We start from the raw sequence: 24,966 nt of genomic DNA on the forward strand, positions 1-24,966 counted from the left end.
CAGACCGAAGTGGCGCATGCTGAAAGGAGGAGGCTGGACCAATTTGGGAATGGACTGAAGCGGTGTGCTCACAGATTGCTACACCTTAGAGGGAGTACTGGCTGCTGGGGGACTCCCCACGTCTCAACTGGCCGCTGGGGATACCCCGACCAAAAAAAGTTGAAAACCCCTGGTATAGCTAATATAAACACAGCTTAACCCAGCAACAGTGTTTTTGCTTGTAGTTTATATCACTCATTTGAGTGAATTATGTTTTATTGGCAAAAGTACTTTAAAACTGGTAGAACTCTCTCTATTCTATGGCTTTTTACCATCATAGATATATCACATATGAAAAAAATAAATCTATACCTAAAGACACTCCTGTATTAGCAAACACTGTTAGCCTAAGAGTCCAGATTAACTCTTAAAAATATACCTTTGCTAATGAAATCAAGAGATCAGCATTACTATCTGTCCTTTGGATTTATTTTTCTAAGACATAATATTCTTTTCACATAGACACTAAATACATGCAAATTAAAATAGTTAATACATTTCCAAGATTTCCAAAGTGATTACATTTCCAAGTGTATTCTTCCAGATGAGCTCTCTAAATCTGTTCACTCACTCAGATACAGGTACCAATTGATAATATTTGCACACGTAGATGCTTTTCTTTTTTGGAATGGCCCCAAACCCCCTTAAAACTCCTAGAGTGTCATGTTTTATCTTAGGTACAATACTTATGATGCTGCAGCTTGTCTGGTAGCAGAGGGGTTATTCAGCTTTAGTAGTCAAGATCATATTTCTAGGGTATTTCATCTCAATTTCCCAAAATAAATTTATTCAACAAACTGCAGCATTACCAAATGTCACTTGGCTTTTCTCCCAGTTGAGCCTTTCTGGACAGAGTGCAATGAATTGTATGTACTTTTTTGTGCTGTAAGTCTTTGGTGGAAGGTTTGAGGTTTATCAGAAAGACTGATCCATAGTTGCTTCTGTATCAAGAAGCTGACGCTCTCACAGGAATCTTTGTAACTTAAGTGGTCATTTGATGATGGAATTTTTAAATAAATAAAATTCATAAATATACACATAACAGGAGCTAGCCTCTGGACAGTTAAAAGAGGGGTTCATCTGGGTTACATTTTTAGTGCATGATTCTTGTTTTGGTATACATTACAATATACTGACTTTGTCAGAAGCCTAGATACACTTTTAGAATATCGTGGGGGGCACAATTAGTGCCTTGGGGCTTTCTCTGTGAATGAGGTGGTACAAAGGGGTCTCACAGGTCACCACCCAGAAGATGTAGGGCTGGTACCTCCTGCTTTCAGGCAGCGGGGCCAATCAAGCTGCAGTCCAGCTCTTACACCTGACAGGGACCCAGACAAAGAAGCAAGCCTAACAACTTTCCCTCTTCCTGTGCAGTGCAGCCAGCAGACAGAGGACAGCAAATGAGCAGCTGCACTAGCTGTTCAGGGCTCTTATTAATCTGCTCCTGAGGCTACAGGGGAAGGGAATGTCTACCAAACTGCTTCCCAGTGATAGGACTGAGTGGAACAGCCCAGACAAGTGTCACAGCTAACATTGGGGGGCACATTTCAATTAAGGAAGTTTGTATGTGGCTTAATGCGAGTCATGAAAGGGACTGTAATTTATTCTGAAGGGCAGCAAGGAGTACCCCACACACCAACTGGATGCTGTAGAAAAAATTATTTTCTCAAGGTCTCACTTTTTATTAGTATATGCATTCTATACATCCATCACTAAAATAATAGCTCTGTAAAAACATTCCTATTCAGTCTGTTCTTACCAATCCATCTGATTTCTAGTTCTAAACGCAAAGTTGTATAACAAAAAAATTACATTTTGGAAACAACTAAGTCAAAGCCCAGAGTCCTGGTCTGCAACACTTTTTTACATTTGAATGCAAGAAGTATAAATATTCATCCATTTCTTTCATAGTGACCCATCTTGGCATTTCCTGATCACTTTATTTACATTGTGCGTGACATTAGTTCTCATCAACTGGAAGCTGTAGCTATGCTGTAAAGTTTTTGTGCTTTTTAACTAGCATGTTGCAATGACTGAATGCTTTTAAGGTTTATTGCCTAGAAGCTGAGGGTGCAACCTTTCAGTGGATGATTGCTTTTATTGCAAATTTTCCTCCACAACGACAAACATTTCCAGCACAAAATTAAAAATTTGTCATTAAGAAGGTTAAGGCAATTAAGAGAAGACAATAATATTCAGCTGAACAAGAGGCATGGTACTGGCGCAGAGAATTTTAAAATTGTTAATAGCATTCATAAAAAGTCTGTTCTAGATGCGACATTTATCAAACACCCCTTTTGCCTTTTGGAGGCTAGTTTGGACAGTATTTGGATAGACAGCCTTCTGAACTACTCCTGTAGAACAAGGAGCTACTAGCAAATATAACTGTCTTGGTGATTTGTTTCATTGCACATTCAGTTTTGGGGGGACAGAAAAAAAATCCCTGCTAAATTAACTATGATTTTTGCTTACACCAAGGTCAATAGGAGCTTTGTTTACTCGCTTTGTTAAACCAAGGACTAATTAGGTCTTCTCTCTGAAATGTCTTATTTTTCCGAAAATGTCTTATTTTGATAGCAGTTCATTTAATTTCAATCTCCTGAAGCTTCTTCAAGCCCATTGTTTTTTTTAAAGAAAATTATAGATATGGATCCTTCATCCCAGAGAAAGAGAGAGAGAGAGAGAGAGAGAGAGAGAGAGTGTGCACGCACGCGCGTGCTTGCATAATTTGAATCCTGATACCTCCCCGCCCAGCACAGCCAAGTGACTTTTGTATTATGAATCCAATTTTCATAACCACTCCTTCCTACCACCCCTACTGCCCAAAGGTCACTCCCTAGTTAACCACAGTCCCTACAAAGATCTGAATTTGGATCAATGTTTAAACTTTAGGGGATTAAAAACCTTCCCTCCTCCCCTCTTATTTTTCCACTGCATTTTCCTTCAGAGAGAACTACTTATTTTCTAGGGCCTAATCATAGTAGTTCAGGATCTCACTCACCACAGGTCCAGTTTGAAACAGCAGCTTACCTGATCTGGCATCACAACAAATTTATTTCCTATTTCCCTTTCTGATGGACTTCTGTGAACTTGTATGTAAGGAGGGTGTTTAAACCTCTGGGCAAAAATTGAAGTCCTCCCCCAGCCATTAGGGGGAACAGAATCCAAGTGATTTTTCTAGAATCCCTTCGCTTGCTTTCCTGGGCTTCCCAGCCCAGTTCCTTAACTCCTCCCTTGGTGTTTTCTCAAGGCGACGGTATTGAGATGACCTCCCTCCATTTTTGCCTTGTTACCTATAATATGGGTTGTTCACACTTAAGCTCCCCAATTGCTCTGATTTTCCATTTCCCAGAGTCACTCCTGATAATGTCTCTGTGTGCAGGCAGACTCCTGCCAGAAATGAGGTAGGACTGAAAGGATCCTTAAAAAGTAATCTAAGCCCAGCCCCTGACACTGAGGCAGACTAAAGCACATCTGGTCAATCAGCAACAGCTGCTTGTTTAACTTGTTCTTAAAAATCTCCAACATCTACTTATCAGGGTTTTGCTACCCTTAAAATGAGTGAACACCCAGCCTAAATCCCATTTGCTACAAATTAAGCCAGTCTCTCCATACAGGGAGAACAAAACTGATCACCATCTCTATACAAGCTTCTGCATACTGGAAGATAGTTTCATCTCATTTCAGTCTTCCCTTTTTCTAGACTAAACAAATCCAGTGCTTCCTAACTTTTCTCAAAGGTCACACTTTGTAAACCTATCATTCTTGCTGCCCTTCCCTAGACTCTCCTCAATTTGTCTACCTCTCTCAATCTGCTGTGCCCAAAACACAGCATCTGATACTTCACCAGCGTTAAGTAGAGCAGAATAATTGCCTCCTGTGTCTTATATGCATCACTTCTATTAATACATCCAAAGGAGGTGATTTGCTTTCTGTACAACAGAATTGCATTGATTCAAATTCAATCTATGACCTATTATTCTACTATGCTGCTGCTCAGCCACTTATTTCCCCTATTGTTTCTATGTATTTCTCAAGTGTAGCACTTTTCATTTTATTGAATTTTGTCTTGAGTTTTAGATTCTCTATCCAACAAAAAATCATTTTTAATTCTGATCCCATCTTGTAGGGTACTTGCAGCCCTTCCCAGCCTAGTGCAATCTATGAATTTTATAAGCATATTCTCTCTTCCACCATCAAAGTTATTAACAAAAATACTGAATAAGCCAAGCTAGATCCCTGTGGGGCCCACCTTGAAGTATAATCCCAGTTTGACAATGAAATACTGGTAAGTATTCAGTGTGCTCCCCCTACCTTGTCCACAGCCAACTGTGCATCCAGAGGTATAACTAGGAAGTTTTGTTCCCTGCATAGGAACTGTGGCAGTGGCAGCAGCTGCCATTATTGCCACTTGCCCCCCCAGCTCTAAAACGGTGCCCAGAGCTTGTGCCCCATTGCCCACCTCTAGTCATGCTACCATCTAGAGCAGTGGTTTTCAAACTTTTTTGGCCTTATATCAAGGTCAACATGTGGCAATGTCACTGGTCAATCATTATTCATATTTAAGCACATATTCCTTAGTAAAGCACTGTGTACCCCCAGGATATGGGGGCAGGAGTGCTTTAATGGAGTTTAACTCCAAGGGTGGTCTGCTTTTAACCCAGCTTGTGCTGCTGCCACCACCCTTGCTTGCCCTGTCTGTGCTGCCACCAAATGGGCAAAGTGCCTCCCTGCAAAAATGCTACCAAACTCCATCCCAGCCCCATGGGCTGGATCAAATCATAGATGGCTCAGAGCTGTAGGTTGTTGACCTGACACCATATTTCCCTAATTCATACAAAAATGTCATGCAGGACAGTATCAAGAGCCTTACTGAAGTCAAGACATCACATGACTGCCTCACTCTGATTGGGACCTGTGTGTTTGGGTCTTACCCCTACAACCCTGCGATGCTGCTGCTGTTCTGTCCTAGGTTGCCTATGCTCTTTTCCTGGGTACATCAGACAGTCCAAGCTGAGGTCTCCCTTAAGTGTGTTCTCCCTGAACTCATACTGCCCTTGAAGCACACCTGACCAGGAAGGACAGGTAACTCTTATATCATGGCAGGTCACAGTCATATTCACTACAATAATGATTTAAATTGGGCAGAACAGACCAAGGTATATTCTAAGGCTAATTTATTAAATAAAAATCATAGAAATTTGGTTGTCTGTAATGGGAGCATAGGGATGTAGATTCGGTTGGAATAATAAGCTATAAAAGCTGTGTAGAAATTTGAATAACCTCAATATAATTAGCAAAATAAAGCAATAGATTTCAGAGAATAAAAAGGTAAAATGCATATAAAGAGCAACCACACCCTGCTTCCTTGGCCAGAATGCCTTAGTTTTGAGGAGGATTAAAAAAAAACTAGGACTTCTTTGTAGCTTGTATTAACTGTTAGAAAGGAGTTTCCCATCCTCAAGCTATCACCTGTCCAACTGTACCTGAAATGTAAGACAACTTTATTTTGAGGGTGAAAATGACAGAAAATGTTTAACTACATTTAACTACCTGGCATTTAACTACTTGGCATCACCAAAACTACAATGAACACACTCAAAACAGAACTCCTTCAATCTACCTCCCCAGTTGACTCTCTCAGAAGCTTTTTTTTTCCTGTAGGAAGTGACATGAAGAGAGAGACAGGTGCAGAACAGAAATCCAACAAAGCATGTAATTATCGATCAAACTGAAGCTGCAAGGCAGTACAATCTACTCTGATTCCAGAAAAATCTCTAACAACTGCCTGGGAGCTAATGAGGGTTCTGCAAAGTGATCTCTTAGCATTGCTACAATGGCAATTCAAAATCTGGTGCTGAATCTTTTAAATCATGTTTTAGCAACATGTACAAATACTTTGCACGTTTTAGGAGTGTTTTTTTTAAGCACATCACCAGGACTTTACTTTTCTACATGTTTAATTCCAAAGAATTTTAAAATGCTTTATTAATTCCTATACATCATATTTATCTGAATCCAAGATAATTTCAAATTTAAGATGACCTCCCAATAATAAGGTTCTAGACATGGAAAATATTTAAATTATAAATGTGTTATAATTTTACAGGTTTATAATTTGATTTTGGAGGTTTGACTTAAATCCGCGCCCCCCCATGACTCCAGCCAAGGACAAAAGTGACCTAACTCCTGCCCTTGCCACACGTTCCCCGCACTCCACCCGCCCATCTTTCCCTTGGTGCCTGCACACCCTGTGTGCGCTCCTCCTGTGGTTCCTGCGCCCTCCTGCTCCTTGGTCCCTGCCACCTGCCCCTTCCCCCTCCTCTCCTGCACTGCCTATGTACCCCCATCAACCACTTTCCCCTCTCCCACCTGTTACACTGCCTGCACTCCCTGGTGCCTGCTCCATGCCCCATACTGTCTGCATCCCTGGCACCTGTCCTCCCTCCCCAACCCCAGCTGGCTGCCTCCAACACCACCTGCTCCCTACCCCTTACCCTCCCATCACAGCTTTAACTCTGGCCCAGGGCATAGTGTACATACCGACTCCAGTTCCCACCCAGCCAGGTAGCAGTGGTTGTGACAGTGGCAGCTGTGCCCCAGCCCCAGGTCAAAGATGAAGCTGCTGCTGCCACCACCATTGCATGACAAAAGTAGCAGGGTAAGCAGCAGTGGTAGGGTAGAGGGAGTTGGGGGAGAAGGAGGTAAAAGGGAGCAGAGGAGGGAGGGAGGAGCAGAGGCTGGGGGAAGTAGGGTGGGGGAGCAGCAGCTGTGGCTCCAACTCTGATACAGAGCACAGGGTCAGAATCAGAACCACAGCCACAGGCACTTTCTACCCCTACCCCACCATACTGAATGGGAAAAAACCTTGTTTTGGATTCAAGTGAATATGGTATTTTATCTATATAAAATTAAATTGCATGATTCATAGGGTTTATTTTAGCCAGCACTGAAATGGAACCACAACTGAACTGCACATATAGCAAAACTAAACTTTACTTTAGGTCAGAAGAAAGAAAAACATTATCTAAATATAGAAATATTGTAGGTAAGCAGAATTTACTTAGGCCACCACAGTGAAGCATTCCAATTCCCCTGTCACAAATTCAATCATCAGTGAAAGTCAGGACAGCTGTAAAAAACAGAGTGCCTTCCCAGCACCTTAAAGCAGCATTTTCTCAGCAGTGAGCCAGAGAGAGAGGTGGCTGCATCTTCTGACCTGGAAACAAAATTTCCTTAAAATGGAGAACCTTCAAAGAGCACTTGATAGACATGCAAGATCTATACTACAGCATTACTTGACAAATTTTCACATTTCCCTTAAGAAATCAATTCAACTCACAAGAGAAAGTTTTCAGTTTTCAAGGTCATTTTTATTGAACCAGCTTTGAATTATGTTGCTTAGCTGGTAGCAATACTAAGCAGGACCAAAAAAAATAAAAAGGATAGAGTGCCATTCAGCATCAAGCTAAGTCATCTAGCAAGGTTTTGAAATATATTTTATCCATCTTCTGATATCACAAGTTGTCATGCCAACGAGTGTTTGGAAACTATGTAACAAAATCCCTCAGAAGGAACTGTTTATGCATTTAATTAAAAAAGACTAGACAATTTAATTTCTCAAGTGTGCATCGGTCTCATCTCTACAATCATTTACATTCCACACTTCATGCTCTCAAATGAGTTATTGTAAAGATTAAGTTTTTTTCATCACTGATACTACTGGAAATATTAGCCAGGCTCATGTACAGCAGCCTTATTATAAGTTATATTTTAGTAGGCAATAAATTATGACACTTGCTGATCAACCAAAACAAATTTCATCTAGGCTAATATTTGATACATTCAGATAAGAAAAGCATTTGGAAGTTTTATGCTACTCATATTATACCCTGCAGTGCAAAAAAAAGTGACACCTATTTTTTCCTGAGTGTTTAGGAAGTTAGTATCCTTTTTCTCCATTTTAACTTGTGATCCATTTAAAATATGCCTCCCCTTTTTTTTTTTTTTTTAAACTTGTCTTGTCAAAACTATATAACTAAAACACACTGCATTTTGTAAATATCAGAAATCTCTCATCAGGAATTATAGGGTTATTTAAAAGCATTTTTAAAAATCCTTCATTTCAGTTTTCCAAGTCGGAAGAATGTCGTAAGTCTAACACTTAACAAAAAGTTGAACATTAACATATTTTCCATTGACCAAACGCTCCAAAATATACAAGCCATACGCCTTCCAAAACTTTAGAGAAATAGTCTGTTTGAACAGTTTCAAAGTACATTTCTTTTAACAATTTATATTACAAATTTCAACTCATTCTTCCCTAAATAACATAATGCCCAATGGAGCTGCCCCTTTTCTAGACAGAAAACATCAAACACAAAAATGTTCTGGAATGTATTTTGGGCAAGCGGAAAGGATACTGCATCCCTTACAAATTCATCTTCATGCTGAAGGCTACAGACCACGAGTCTCTAATTCAATCTTCTCTTCTGTTTGCAAAATGTCAGGTTCTACTGGTGCCACAGGTGGTCGAAGTATAACCTCTGGTCCTCCCCCATAGATTGTCTGCAGAAAATTCCATGTTTCCTCAGAAATCTGCCCAGAATCGGCTCCTGACAACAAAAACACAATTAAAAGAATCTAAATGATAAATCTACATAAAATTCCTAATCATTCTTTTTTAAAGAAAAATGTATGAGGGGGTAATAATAATTTAATTATTCAAATTAATGTTATCCTCATTGAATTTCTACTACCTTGCAGCACATACTACTCAGCTCCGTGACAGTATTTTGAAAGCTAATAGTCAAAATGCAATTCAAAACACACTGCTTCCTACATTTCCTGCCTGATGCTAACATTAACTGCTTTCCAGATGTTGTTATGCCTTGTCTGAAACACCAAACTAGTAGGGCTGTGCGAAGTTTTGGTCCCTGATTTGATTCGGCAGAGATTCGGCCCAATTCAGTGGCCAAATCTCCAAATCTGAATCAAATCAGAGGACCCTTTAATCTTTCCAAATTGAAATCGGAACCCTCCTAATCAATTCGAAGAGATTCGGACAGACACAGCTTTAAATGTTTTTTCTACATACCTCTAGATACCAGGTGGCTCGTGAATGCTGTGATGCTGGGGTGCATGGCTTGTCCCACAGAAATGCAGGGGCTCCCCAGCGTGCTCAACAGCAGACCCAGAAGTGGACCAGAAGCACTTCCAGTCCAATTCCGGGTATGCCAGGGAGCACGCTGGAGGTCCCCCACACCCTCCCTGGCTTGGTGACTGGTGCCTCCTGGATCTGGGGGGGGACAGGACACCCAGGGTCTCCCCCACAGCTGATTGCTGAGCTGAGGGGATGCAGGGGGGGCCCAGCGCATTCTCTGGCAAACTGGGAAGTGGACTAGAAGTACTTCCAGGTTCACTGCTGAGCATGTGGAGGGCCCCCTCCACCCCACTCCTCTGGGACACTGTCTGCCCCAGCATCACAGCATTCACGAGCTACACCTGGTACCTCCAGGTACATAGAAAAATATTTAAAGCTGTGTCGATGTCTGAATTGCTGATTCTCCGAATCACCATTGAACCTTCAGATTCAGCCAAATCGAATCAGGGACAGTGATCTGAATCAACAATTCAAATAACCGTCCCCGATTTGGGCCGAATCCGAATCAAATAGGGCCCGCTTCGCACACCCCTACGAACTAGCACATCATCAGAACCTCAGAAGGTGATCTAGTCCAGCCTCCTAGCCAGTGTTTGTGCAATGTGATTTCTGTCTCAAGTGCACTCATCCTCACTGCAACTGGACAAGTGCCAAGTCCTGTACTTGGGCTGGAGCACACCGTCAGGATAATACTGATGATACTATTAGGATCACATTGGCCTCGAGTCAATGCTCATCTCTGTCTCCTCTCATTATGTGCAGCGTTAGTAAGCCAGCCAATTTCCCTTTCTGGCCACCAACTCCTGCTTCACATCTGGTGGTTTACTGGGCACTGAGGTCATAGCCCAGCCCCCTCTTTTCTTGGGGCAGTGCCCACACATTCTTCTAAGAACCAGGCAGGGACCCTGTATGAAGCAGCTGAGACTAGTTTTCCTTTGCTTGTTAATGCTTCATACCACACCTTCTTGAAGGCATTCTCTCACTCCTGTACTCCCTTTCTCCCACGCAGCTCCCTTAAAGTCTGGTGCTGCAGGAGGCTCCTAAGCCCGTCCGAGGGAAATTTATAGGCCTACTTCTTTAAAGATGACCTTCACCGGGAGCAATATCTTCTTCAGCTTTACTGCCCCCCTAAGCTCCAATCCATGCAGTCACTCCAACGCCAGGTCTGGGCCACCAGGTCTCCTGCTGTTTTATAGGTAGGGGGTCTACCTACATTGCAGGGGGATGTACTAATTTTCTCAGGTTGACTATGGCATAAAATTCTAATTCTGCAGTCATTTCACAGTGTCTCCACCCCTTCACGCTGATTGGTGTAGAGGCCTTGCCCCTCAGTGCTGATTGCCGGGGGGTGGGGAATGAGGGGGCAGCCACCATCTTGATTGCTGGCTGCCCTTTGCACAGCCCTGCCCCTTGGTGTTGAGTGGTGGAGAGGCCCCAGAGTGGGGCAGGAGGGACAAGGACATGCTATCTTGTCTGCTGCCCTTTGTGCTGTCCATTGGGGAACTTGCATTTAGTTTTATTAAGTTCTTTTTGTTGTCAATGTCTCCGTTTCCACAAAATCTGGCAAACTGAATTAAAGCAGGCCCCTAATTATAGGAGAAGCGTGTTTGCCAGCCCTCAGATCCTGAGCTTTCTTCGTCCGTAGTGCAACATGTGGGCAGCTTTAATTGAAAGGGGTTGACCAACTGAGTCACTGGACTAGGCCATAAAGCAAGTACTTAATTAATTGTTCATCTTCCCAACTCTGATTCAATATAAAGCAAGAGAGTTTTAGGAAAATATTTACTCAATTCCTATTCAAGTTCTACTATGAATCAGTGAAACTAAAGATTCACCACTAAACTCTCAAGTTCTTTAGTTTCTTTGTTGCCATACTTTACTATCAGACGCTCCATATTACAGGAAGGAATTTTGTGTGTATACCTTAAATAAGAGGTGGCAAACCTACAGCTCAGGTGCCACATGCTTGTGGCATGCAGCAGATTGGGGAGGGCATAGGTAGGCAGGGAGCAAAAAAGCAGAGCACCAGATCAGGCAGGGAGCAGAGCTGCAGACTGGGCAGGAGAAAAGAGATTGGAGTGGCACTCAGGGAGGGTGCAGGGCTAATTTGTGGCATTCCTGCTAAAAAAGGTTGGCCCCCATTGGCTTAAATCAACTGGTAATATAATATGACTTGATTTGTAAGAGCCTTAGAGCCCATGACAAGTTAACCACAGTGCACTGCATGCTAGCTTAATGTGTCTTTTTGAAAGAAATACTGTGCTACCTATCAAGAATTTTGAAGTCAGTAACTGCTACAAATACAGCTAACTTCTCTGCTTGTGATGACTTATTAATAGTTCTCCATTCAAAGTCCCTAATTGACTTGTTCAACCTCCTTTGAGAAGATACACTTTTCTCATTAGAATGCATTAACATTCTTTTTTTACTTTAAAATTGATTGCATATTTAGCTCTCCCAGTGCTTTTTTATGTTTGGATTTTTGACAGAATTATCAAAACCTGTGCCCACTGTCTTGTAAAATGCTAAGCATATTGCTGGCACACCAACTGCATTTATCCACTGCAACTCAGTTTATTTTTTAGAAGTAGCTCTGATTCCAGCTGAAGACTCTGATCAAGGTTTACTGTTTAAACAGATGTAGCTTACAGCAGTTCCTGCAAATAAAAACGCTGTTCTAACCTGCTCTTATAGAAGACTCCAAACACAAAACTGAGTAATGCAACATCCAATGTCCTTCACCTCCTAAGGTTACTCTATGTTAGTTTCTATACTCATATCTGTACTTATAATAATCTGCAACAGCTACTAGTCTGTGAACTTACTCTCTTAAGTAAACTGGCCCAAAAAGGACCACGGAACAACTGTCAGGGAGTTTCACTCTCCAACTCTCATGCAAACTTTTTCCTGAAATGTAAGATAAATTTAAATATATAAAGCCTACAAAACCTGGAGAATAGAACAAAAAATACCGACAAGTTTTCCAAACCATTAAAAAAATATCACTACATACACAACTTTGATAATATCAACAGATACTTACCTTGTTTAAGTGTAACATTTCCACACTTAGTAACTGCAATCTTGGTGTTATCAATAGGACCTGGAGGATCTGGTACAATAAAAAGAATTATTAGAAATTGAGACTGAAGAAAATATCAAAGCTAATTTTTAAACATGTTTTCTCTTGATATTGCTACTCAAGAGTTTTGCAGGTCCCAAGAATTACTTACCACTATCTTTGCCCTTCACAAATCCTTCCCACTCTCTGAACCACTGCATACTGATGCAGTAAAAAGTAGATGGAGATTCTTCTTCTTGGAATGCTCTATTGAGCTGAAAAAACACAGATAGGCCCACTTGTTTTACTTGTTATCAAAATGAAAAAGATTGTTCTACAGCTATCTAACAACTGATAAGTGGCAATATGAGAGCAAAACACACTGTTAATGTTCTCTAGGTATCAAAGCTTAAACACCTTGTGAATACAGATTCTGGAAGCAGTTACTCTGATCAACTGGTATTCCTGACCAGTATTTAAAGTAAATGATTTCATTTAAGAAATTAGGATTTTCTGTTTTCCTATAAAAAAATAAAAGCTTGCTTTAGTTTCTAGTCAGGTCACTAAGGCTCCTGCCACATGATACATATATTACACAATTAACTGGTTAATCACACAATAAATTTAGACTGGCCACGCCAGCAAAGTAATTATCACACCATAAAAATATCCATCTAGTTATAAAAAGAGGCAACCAGCTACAAAGTTAGTGCTTGAAAATGTGTAACAACTTTGTAGCTGGTTTCCAGCTTTAATTTAAATATGCTGCAGGGCCATAGCACTGATTTGAAGTACAACTACTGCAGGGGCATGTCAGGAAAAACTGGACCCTGCAAGCAGGTCACTTAGCCTGCTGGCTTTTGGCAGGAGACCTTGCTCCCCGAGGAATCCCTTAGCCAGTTCTCCAAAGCAAAGTTCTTTTAAAAAATAAATAATACAAAATCCCTCGGTCCTTTAACCAGATACCATCTTCTACTCTGGCTTCAGCCTAGCAGCCTGGCCCTTCCCTGCAGCAAGCTGTTCCCTTCACAGTTTGCTTCCTCCTCTCCTTGCTTACTCTTCTGGAAAAGATATCAGGGACACTCCATTTTTACTCAAGTGCCCTATAGCCGGTCTTTCTTAACAGGGCGGACTGTTCTTCTTTAAAGGGACAGATCACCCTGTTACAAACCCATAAGCAAAAGAACTGAGTTATTTTATTTGACTATGTAAACAGGTTTGTAATTCTTAAACATAGCCTTGTTTTCCTTAATGGCCTAATGAAAACTAGTAAGAAAATTAGCCCAGCAAAAAAGTGACTGATTTTATAAATTATTTTTTGTTACAATTTAAAAAGAATGAAAGAGGGTTTTACGCCTACACATTTGTACATTAAGAAATTAACATCTGCTTGATTTTCCTAGACAACTAGAAATAACTAGAAAGGAAGTAAAGTGGGAATGAATTAAAGATATTTTAAGACCCTTAAAAATTTCAGGATTGATTGTTTATATGCAACAGTTGGAAGGAACAGATTATTGGTTAATGAACAGCAAGCCCAAACTTGTAATTAAAGGCTCCTAAATTCCATAGACCATTTTTGAGTCTTCCAGATCAGAGGAAAAGAAAGTATGAGTAGAATAAAAACAAGAGAAACTTCAGACCTTATTTTATATCATAAAGAAACAACAAAAAGGGACAAAACCCCACTATTCCACATAGCAGATCACTTTTAAATCCTGTTATCCTATCAACTGGAAAGCAAATTCTGCTGCTACTCTTCAATAAAAAAATTAGCCAAAGAGGAAACAGCCATATTCTCTTTGATGCCAAGTTTAAATTTCCCAACTTTTAAGGCATCAATGATAGTGACCTCCTGAAATGTCAGGTAGAGTAACACTCAGCAACAATCATTCTCTGCAGCAATCTCTACATAGGCTAATATAAATATAATCCTTTAATGCTTGGTATCCTATCAGTGTTATGGTTTATTGGCAAATATACACCACCAAAGCAAAAGAGTTATGGTATATTAAACTGATATTTCAGTGTACCAAGACAGTGTTAATATGGACAACAGAACAATCTGCAGAATAATTCTCAATCTCAGTGAACAGCATTCAAGTATAGACTGTAGCCACACCGAAAGACATGCAGGTAGCTGGATATATTGTATGTGTATCATTCTCTGTATTCCACTGTTTAGCAATTTGGTGCACTATTTCAACAACCATTACAAGAGATACTAATTCTAGAACAAATGTTAGAAGAAGCTTATTCAAAGGGTTTATTAAAAATAAAAAGACCAAGTTCTGGATTAAAAAAAAAAAAAGGCTAATAGCTTTGGTTATAGTGTCAACAAAATTCAGTAATATAGCATGGTGAATAACCATGGAGTTTAAGATTAAACAAAACCCCTAACTCTGAACTTCCTTTTGTTTAACATAACAGAAGTCAATAAAAAGAAAATGAAGAAGGGCTAATCTGAGACAAGTTAGTACTGATTTTTTTTTGGTTTAAAAATGATAAATTCGCTACATGACTACATTCAATTATATATGTAAAACCATATTTTATATCAAGAACAGCTCTTACAATGGAAGTAAAACAGGTCAGGAAGAATCTCTCTGTCTGTACGTACCTACCACTAGAAGTACTGAATTAACTATTTCCTGGACCAGTAGTGGTGCACCCAGACCTTTCAAACTGTTTTCTGTAGTCTGTTGCTGATGCATAGCCATGACTGTTCACATGAATCCATGATTCCAGCTAATTAGTCAGCCAAAACCACATTAATTATGCCTCTAAAGTTACAGCTCCCGTGCAAGCAACTGGCAGAGTTGTGACAGGAATATTAGTATAAATGGCAGAAAGTCATGGGTTTGTTTCTTTTACATGAACGGACTATTCTGTTAAAATATCACCCATATTATAAAAAAATTTAAGAATCTGGATCTAAATACTGCTTATGAAGAATGTATGGAATGAAGATAGTGTGCAATGAATCAGAATACTGATTACTTTTTTACCCGAACAAACATTTCTAATTCAGTCTTCCGTCTTTTCTCAATTTTCTCAGCCTCTATTTGGCAGGTATGACAAATATACAGATGGTTAACAGCTGGTCCTCCTCCATACCTATAATCAGAGTAAAACTTCATTAATTTCATGGAAAATAGTTCATATATTCCCTCTATGTCACTACTAGCCGCCAAGAATGTCAGTATTGCATTTTGGTTTCTTTTAATGACATTCCACATGCATTTAGCAACATAAGCCAAATTCCTTATTTTTGTTATTATCTGGATAATCCCGGGCCTGCACCTGCGAAACTACAGCATGGCACAATTCCAAGCTTTAAGAGGGGTGATGAGTTGGACAAGTCTATGATGCACTCTTGTCTTGTCACTGAGGCACACGTGCCGCTCTCATTTATTTTCAGTAATATTTTGCATTTGATGTCTGAAACATTCTCCTTATTCTGTGCAAACCTAGATTCAGTTTGAATAATTTGTTACTGAGATCTTCTAATACAGACAGTTTGCTACAGGTTTTTTAAGACTGATACCACCAAGTAAAAAAAAAAAAAAAAAAGAAACATAGTTAAAGTGCAAAAAACCTCTTAGTTATTGAGATACTACAAACTATATAAAAAAAGCACAAAGTCTAGGCCCAAAGCTATACTGGAAAAAAGCAGCAGATATGACTTATTACTTCTAATAGCAAATATTTTATATGAGTAAAATAGAATCACCAGAGAAAGCTGTAAAAAAATATAAATCAATCTATTTATGGCATTTCTTCCAGATGAGGATTCAAAGAAAAGTGAAGGATGTTACCAATATTAACCTATATTAACATTTTTAAAAGCACAGTTCACTCAGCAGGCAGAGTCACTCTGGTTGCCTTATTATCACTTATTGTGCTATTTCACTTTTGTTTCATAGAAGTGAACAAGTACTACATGAATTACCTGTAATGGTGATGGATTCTTAACCCCATAAAAATCTTCCCTCCTGATCCAGTAAAAAAAACAATGACCCGAGCTTTTTAAAAAAGAGAAGCAACAGTATCTTTTTAAAAGTCTCTCACTGCATGCCTCAAAGAAGTTATCATTCAGGAAGAATGCCCCCTTGACCAGTTCTGACTTAAAAAAGCTAGTATACAGTGGTGTTTATACAATATAAACACTACTTTATACTTTTTATCACAGAAAGGTATTTAAAACAAATTCTGTCTTAAAAACAGCCTCCTTTCATTTGGTTATACACTTGGCTCCCTACCACTGATTCCAACATATAAACTTGGTCAATGTCCATTGTTTTATTCATGGATAGATCATTTTTCAATTTCCTCCCTGCCAGCAGCTGACGCACAAGGAGTTATCTTTAAGAGGTACTGTTAACAATCAAATATGAAGCAGCCAGCACCACCATCCAGGGGATGGAGTGCAGAATCATGTGAACTGCAAAGCTAGAAATATAACCGGGCAGACACCGGGCTGCTTCTGCATGCCTGTTAGCCAATATTAATAATATTTATTACTGCAGAAAGGTCAAGATGAAATGTAAGTTATGTGCAAAGGCGTTTTTAGTGTGATCCTTTCCAACAGAATTCACTACTTTAAAGGAGGCAGAGCAACACTGACAGTCTGGCTCTAAGCTTAAGATTCATCTCTGGAAATTTTAACATTCTACTCAGCTGGTGTACTCTTTAATTCTACTGGTAGACTATTTACTCTTCAAAGTTTTTTAAACTTAATACAAGTGAGGGTCTTTTGTTTTTCTTTTTAAATCATCCACAAAATACAGTGCTTTGAAATGATGAAAAGCATTTTTTAAATTTAAGAATGCTCTCTTCACTTAGACAAATAAGCACCAGGCTAAAACCCATTATAAGAGGTCTTGGGCTCAGAAGAGAACTGTATTCAAAACCTCTGAAGCCAGTATGTTTGGTGGTTTAGAACTATTATCATCATGCTACTGAAATTAATTTGAGAGTTTGTTATTCAAGTTACTGAGACACCTTACTGCAGTGAAATAGCCAAATACGTTATTTCACATACACTTCCCTGCTGCTTTTCTATATGCTGTCACTCATCATTACTTCACACAGAGATGCATTTCCTTAGGTGACTGCCTTAGTTGTACCTTAAAAGACTGTATTTTACATTTTCAACTACACTGATCTGTCCACAAATACATCAGACTGAACTAGGTCATATATGCTGCTTGTATGCTTTGCATTTTAAAAACAAAAATGAAATGAAAACATGAACATTCTGCAGAAACTGCAGATGCATTAGGAAAACGGGTTCTCTTTAGCACTTCACCCAAAAGACATCATCCCTTCAATCCAGGGGAGAATGTGAGAAAGCCAGCACATAGATTATTTTTGCCACACTGCTTAATGTGCTACTGGAACATATTTGGATAGTGAGGTGACTACAGCCTAAAAACTAGGGAGGAGTCCATCAAAATGATTTCCTGTCAGAAAAAGCAGAAAGATTTTTATTTTGCCAAAGTATACTGGCTTTTCCCTAAAGAAAAAACCACAATGAAATATTTCAGTTTAGATCAATTGGACAACACTTTGTTTTTAAACAGACCAAAATATATTTTAATCTCCAATAAGCTAATAAACAATTAAACTACATTTTCTCCTTTGTGGCCCAGTGCGTTACAGAAGTTCAGGCCTCCATTACCAAGAGGCCAGCCTGGGAAGGGATACTGCTTATGCAGCTTAGGTGGAATGAAAGGACAATACAATACAATACCCTACACATCAGGAAGTGGAAGCAGGCTGTAACAAGCCTATTTCCACCCCCTTTACTTATGTTATTATGGCTATCTGTAAATCTTTGGCCTGAGCTTCCATGCTAAGGTGGAATATCAGAAGTGCAAGAGTCCTCACTGACCACAACAGGGCTCCAATGCAACTTACGTTGCTGCTTTACAAGGTGTTGGGCTTTGTCAGAGTTCCTCTTTCAGGAAGTAATCACACCCAACCTCCAAGAAGAATGCACAGTAATTACAGAGAACTCTTAGAAATAACCTTTTTCAAAGCAATTCTGGCAGCTGACAGACTAAGGAGACAATGCCAAAAAAACCCCAGAAAAAGCTGGCTTTCTCCAGCCAGCAGAAAAAAAAGAGGCCGATACAGATATGTGTTTGCCAATACAGATGTGTTTGCTGATCTACTTTATGGTGTTTTTTTTGCAGTGTGCTGTGTAAATTTAATACCCCAGATATTCCCATCATTTGCTTGGGCTTTTAGTACTACTTTGTTCAACCAAACCTAAATTTAAACTCCCTTCATTCTCGTTTTGCTTATAATTCCTTTTTACCACTTACCCAAGGATCTGTCAAGCTTATGAACTAGATACAAATACAGTCTCTCAAAACAGAACAGGGTGGGATCAGTTATTGTTGGAACCTTACCTGCTGTACAGGTTATCCCATATGTTCTGAGGTAGCATTAGTACCAGGTCCTCTATAAAGGTAGCTTTACGTGGAGGGACACCTATAAAATAAAGAAAAGGTTTTACTGTATTGTTTTTTGGCCATTCCATTGCAAAGTGAGTTAGGGAGAGAGATAATGAGACCTTTAATAATTAGTTATGTCAAGGCTGGCCAACTTATGAGTAGATGAGAGCCGCAGACGCCCAGCAACACACTATGAAGGCTGCATCCCTGCTGGGCCATACGCCAAGTCTCATTTGCTTTAGCTCCTACTCTGAATGCACTAAGTATCATACGCAGCTATCGGATGCGTCTAGCCTACCCAGCAGCCCCTTTCATCTGACAAGAACTGAAGATTTCAGGATACTATGACACACAAGAAATTTGCAGCAGTCCTGCACAGTATCATGGATATGCCAGGAGCTGTTTCTCCTACAGCAGGGGTGTCAAACTATATGGCCCATGGGCTGGATCTGGCCCATGACCTGGCCATGGGTCACTGGACTGACACCACATGTTGGCCCCAGCCCTGAAAATTGCATGCAATGTGTGGAGTTGACTCTGTCTTGTGCCCTGAATGCAGCACAGGGGGTCAAGTCCAAGACATGTACTTCATGAAGCACCCTGCCAGGCCAGACCTGTGCACTGACTCCAGGGCCAATCCAGATTGGGCTATGCCAGAACCAGTGTGAAGGGATGGTCCAGCAGGGTGCTGCATGCAGCATGCACCCTACATTGGCCCTGTGTGTGCTGCATACAGTGCATGCAACCTGTTCAGCCTCATGTACAGCATCCACTGGCCTTCAGGTTTATTGTGCACACAGCATACAGGAACAGCACAAGATGTGTGCTGGACCCAGCACTGCATGCAGCCTGGACCCACAACTGTATGAGGCATATGGAGCTCCAGAGCATGGGCTGCATGTGGCAGGTCAGACTGATCCCCTATGCTGCCTGCAGTGTTGGGTCCAGCCTGCATACCATGGGCAGTGCCGGTCCCAAGAGCCCTAGGACTGGTGTGTGCTGCATATGGGTCTGGACCCAGTGCTGTGGATGCTACACAGATGGTTGGTCCCTGTCTGGCTTGCAGATTGATTTAGTGATGAGTTTGACACCCCTGTCCTACAGTATATGCACAACCTCTGTGCAGTTGATCATATGCAAAACATCCTTTTCTGTGCACATACCAATGCAGAAGAGCATGTTGGAACCCTTTATATTATTGATAAACATGCTGAGACAGTTACTGGCCTAATATAGATGAATTAACATTGAAAAACTTAAGGTTACCTTGAGGATGTTGCTTGGAAAGTTAGATGCTAAAATAGGTTTTAAAAAGACATTTCAGTTCTCTCCTATTTCTATTGGTATCTGGCAGAGGAAAGACAATTTAAAACTTGAGTACAACACACATAAGAAAACTTCCTTGATCACTACAGATTTGGTGCCTGTGTGTTGGATACAATCCTTCACGCACTCCTTCCTGCTTTGCTTACAGACCTACGGTTAGCAGCAGCAAGTAATTTAAATCCTTGTTTCAACTAGAGACGCTAATCAAAACAACGAGGGGGGGGTTTAACTAAATAATTAAGGATATACAACAGTGGAATAACTAACGTAAATTATTAGCAAACATGCAGAAAAAATATATTAGGAGCTATATAGAAAAACTTGTACACTACAGAAAGTTGTTATATACAATTAGCTGTCTAGAATTACACTCTGATAAGATACTGGTTTTTAAAACACATATTACCCTAACTAGAAGTGATAGAAAGAGAAAATGTCAGTTATCCAGAAAACAAAAATCCAGAACAAACATTACATGCAAGGCTCTGAAATTTAAGAGACATCCCTGCATGCAATTATATAATCTACCTCCAAGTACGTTTTCTGTTTAAGTGGCAATGCTATTATAGGTGAACAGTCTCACCTCCATGCACACAGAGGAAATCATGATTTGAAATGGGTCCTGGCTCTGCAAAGGTCTTGAATTTATTCAGCCACTGTTTAGAAATGTAGAACTGCAGAAGACTTGGTTCCATCATATTCAACAGACTTGATATTCTCCGTCTCTCTCTCTGTGCTTCTTCACTGCTTTTTCTATTATTATTATTATTATTATAAGAATAAAAAAATAAAAGCCTATTATTACAGGAATTAAAAAAAACAAAACAAAACAAAACCTTATACAGGATCTGTTTTCTCGCAGTGGCTATGATTTAATGAAGCCTGATTCAGCATTTTCTTTCACTGGATTTCTTGGTGTTTACATTTAATGCACCTTAAAAACCCCATGAGGAATATTCCATTAATACACAATTTCATAAAACATTTATATTTTACTTTACAATTCTGAAAAACGAAATGGGAGTACTTAGTTCATTTCATAACAATAAAAACATATGATATGCAGTTAATAAATACACTTCTTCAATAACTTTTCCAAACCATCAATAGAAGTCACTGATTATATAAAGTGACACAGACTAGAATTTTGATGCGTTTTCTAAAAGTGTGCCTCTTCTTGAAAGAAACACAGAAAGCAGTCATTCTGGTAAGACCAATGATGGCGGTGGCCTGTATCTAGTGCTGCTGATCAGAGGCAAAACATTCCCGTTATTCACCTAATAATTTGTGCAAGTCTAGCCTATTTCTGCTAGACTCAGGAAACTGGTATCAATACAAGACATGTGGATCTTGAAAACTGAATTTTAATAGTTTAAAAAAAATACTGGGAATTAAAAAGAACTACAACTGCCTCAGACTGAAGTTAGTAAGAACAGGTCTCCCTCCCACTGCATTTCAGCTTCAGGGAAGGAATGGCCCCTGAATTCCCTAAAGTTAAACCAAGACACAGTAAAACCCCCTTTGTTCCATGTTCCAGCTGCTAAAGAGTTTCTTTTATTCCCTTTATAACACTAACAGTCCCAGTCTGTGCAGAAGCCTTCCTGCACAAGTTCTCCTCTGCATGAAAATGAGGCAATCTTAGTGGCAATTTTAACAGTTCATTCTAGCCATCTTACTGAGTTCTTATAATTCCCAATCTGCACAAATAATGTGCTGACCCATTTCTCTGCCTTTACTGAAGTTTTGTAAAATGTTTTAAAATTCAAATCACTTCACCTTGTTATTGTACAAAGAAAACAACCTATAGCAAAGCATTTCAATGAAAGCAAAGCACCTCCAGAGTGCCACCTGGTGATATTCAGAGAACAGTGAAATCAAGTTTTCTAGTATGGTAGCTCCCCTAAATTACACCATTCATTAGAAAGACCACAGCCTCCTCTTTACTTACGTTAAAATTAATATGCTTTTTTTTTTTCCCTTCGGCCGGGGGGGGGGGGAGGGGGGGATATATCATAAAATAAAAATATCACCAAAGTATTTTTGATTTTATACATGTATTCTCCTTGAAGTACGAGGTCTCCAGTACCTGGGTTTCTAGCTGACCTTACACCCCCAACCTCTCTGCAACTTCTCTCACAAAATTTAGATACCAATTTTGAGAGCTAGGTACCAAATGGCCAACAGCTCATACTTAACCAAGGCAGATGCAGACATCAACCCATCTCCCTCTAATTCAGATTCTTACCTGTAAAAGAGAACATAAGCTTCGGCATTTTGTACTGTAGATTCTGTTACTTCTGTAACACTCTGGTCATCGAATTCATACCAGAGATTATTTAAATTGTTTCGACAATAAGCTATGTAATGCCCACCTAGAGACAGAACGTGCTAAGCATTAGAAACTATACAGTGAAATATACTGTTATGAATTATACTGGTAAAAGGGGCAAATAGCATGAATTTATCCTTTCTGTAGACATGTTCAGTGGCATTAACAAAACAGCTTTAACTTATGCATACTTGGTTTGAATTACTTTATAACTCAAAGATCAGCAGCTCATTCCATTTTCCTCCCAGGTAGTAGGAAAAGGCAAACATGATTTTACTCCTTCAATATATTCTGTCCTCTTCAAATGACCTTTAGCTTGAAGGATTTCTGACCAACATGAATATTTTACACTGGGTCTCTAGGTCCATTCGTTTTGTAAATCAGTTTTGGAAAAAACAATTTTTGTCAACCTGTATAACATCAACCTGCACGTCAGTACGTACAGGAACAACATTCTACCATTTGGGATCAAGACTCTGAACGTGCTCCTTGGATGTTACTCATATTTAGATTTCTATTGTTTCTTAAAATACAAAGCCCACAGTCACCAACAAATATCTACCCTTGATCCGAAAGGCAGACAGTATTAAGGAACAACTTGATTTTAACAGCGAGGCCCAGCTTTTGGGACTTTACTCTGTGTATAGACACTGTAGAATCTATATCTTTTTTGTAACTGAATGCATCCTTATGCTCTCTGACTTGTCAGGCACACCAAACCAAACTAGTCAAGAATACCACATTGGCTTCATTGTTTAGGGCATTCTTTGTTTTGGCCATATCACACAGAGAACAAAAGGATGATCCTCTCCTGAACAAGTGCTTGTCAGACAGGAATAAGCATAAATCTTTCTATTCATCCATTCCTACATATGAACTGCATCAGATAAAAATCATATGAGGTAACCAGAATTGTGCGCCAGACAAACACCAGTTTTTGACTGCTAGCCATCCTCCGCAGCACTCTGCCAACCATTGCAAGGAAAGTAGAATTAGGGTACGGACAGATATAACAATTACTTTGATACCAAAGGATAACAACAGTTGTATCTGCACAATCCTGTAGTGATGCAAGTGCAGCAAAATCACTCCACCTTAAACTCAGATTCATTGGGGTCATTTAACTTGCCTTGCTACAGGATCATGTAGATATAACCTCCAGCTCATAAGAACTGCTGTTCACTCCTGAGCTGCAGCTCCCCCTCTCCTTGAGGCTAAAATAAATACAAAGCTAAAATGTACATTTGTCCATACACTCAATGAAGTGGATCAAAATCAAGTGCCAGAGTCAAAAAGGTAGTCTACTGTTACCCCTATAGTGTTTATAACATATAAATCAAAGTGGATGGAGTTTCAGAGTATACAATTATTCTTAGGCTGGGATGGTTTCACAATTCTTGTTATATTTACTGTTTTGTCTGCTGGAAACAGAAGAAACTGGAAAAGTAGCCAAAGGAGAGCCTGTAGACAGTACTGTTAAGTCCTTAATGCTTTATTACATACATCCTTCAATTTCTATAACAAGAATCAAAGGATGGTTACCTAGAGAGGTTTTTACAACATTAAAAATAAATTTAAAGTTTTGTTACTCTTTTTTAGTGCCAGTATTAGTTGATATAATCCTCTTGAAGCTGTGTAAAATTCCCAAGTAAGATTCCAAGTGTATGTGCTATATAATGGTTTGCCCCTTTAGGGGCTTGAGGAGCAAAAAGTAATAGCCAGTCCTATTCTGGAGGAGGCAAACAGAGGCAAGATGCATCCATTTACTAGGGCTGGGCCCCAGCTGGGAGTTTAAGAGAGCTCCCAAAGGAGGCACAAAACGGGAGCTAAGTAAGAAAGGCTGTGAGGATACAGCTCTGATGCAGAAGGGAGATGGGAAGGGGTATTATGGTAGTGATACCATCTACTCCAGCAGTTAGTATGGGGTTTTCATAGACGTTAGGGCTGGAAGGGACCTCGGAAGATCATCGAGTCCAGCCCCCTGACCTAGGGGCAGGAAATCAGCAGGGGTTTTGTTGGACTATAATTTCTTTATGTTTTGAAAATAAAGTCAGCTGAGGAGGCTGCAGGCAGGATTAGTGCATCTGACTGCTGACCAAGCCTAAGGTACCACGGCTTGGTTACTGTCACAACGGGTTTTTGTTGGTTTTTTTTTTTAAAGAAAAAACAGAATATAGGCTAGTTTCTGGCTACCAGCAGTGGTAAAACTGGTCAATTTTGAAGTTAAATCCTATATCTAATGATGTCTAGTTACCTTTCAGACAAATAACTCAAACTTACTCTTGCTGCTAACATACTGTATTTACTCAAATAGAAGGCAACCCCAATTATGAAATGACACCCCAAAATTAAATGCTACACATGGAAAATGTCTGATATCATTTTCCAGGTACAGGATCTAATTATTGGACGTTTGCTTTGAATTTGTCCCTCTCACACTGTTACAGCAGGGAAAATAAGTCTGGGGGTCAGGTAGCCCCTATGCTTTCTTCTTCCCCACAACTTTTCCCCCCGGCAGACCTTTCCTCCTCTTCTTGGTGTCAGATGCTGCTCTCCCTGACATTTCAAAACAATAACCTGGAAA

General features: G+C 39.8%; 1 protein-coding gene across 9 annotated transcripts in view; it reads right to left on the bottom strand.

Moving 5' to 3' along the window:
- Nucleotides 1–1,697: 1,697 nt before the first annotated feature.
- USP33 (ubiquitin specific peptidase 33) overlaps nt 1,698–24,966 on the bottom strand; it is a 71,725-nt gene continuing 48,456 nt past the window's right edge. For 8 of the 9 annotated variants that reach the window (XM_019489091.2, XM_059727967.1, XM_059727969.1 and 5 more), the window contains 7 exons: nt 22,299–22,425; nt 20,637–20,806; nt 18,683–18,764; nt 15,272–15,380; nt 12,436–12,538; nt 12,246–12,314; nt 1,698–8,654 (listed from right to left, as the gene is read on the bottom strand). In XM_019489091.2, coding sequence (XP_019344636.2) covers nt 8,497–8,654; nt 12,246–12,314; nt 12,436–12,538; nt 15,272–15,380; nt 18,683–18,764; nt 20,637–20,806; nt 22,299–22,425 — 818 coding nt within the window. In that variant the 3' untranslated portion in view covers nt 1,698–8,496. Of the gene's footprint in view, nt 8,655–12,241; nt 12,315–12,435; nt 12,539–15,263; nt 15,381–18,682; nt 18,765–20,636; nt 20,807–22,298; nt 22,426–24,966 lie in introns of those variants that run through there. The other variant, XM_019489094.2, reaches the window with a different exon arrangement.

The sequence above is a fragment of the Alligator mississippiensis genome, chromosome 5 (genome assembly GCF_030867095.1).
Source record: "Alligator mississippiensis isolate rAllMis1 chromosome 5, rAllMis1, whole genome shotgun sequence".
NCBI lineage: Eukaryota > Metazoa > Chordata > Crocodylia > Alligatoridae > Alligator > Alligator mississippiensis.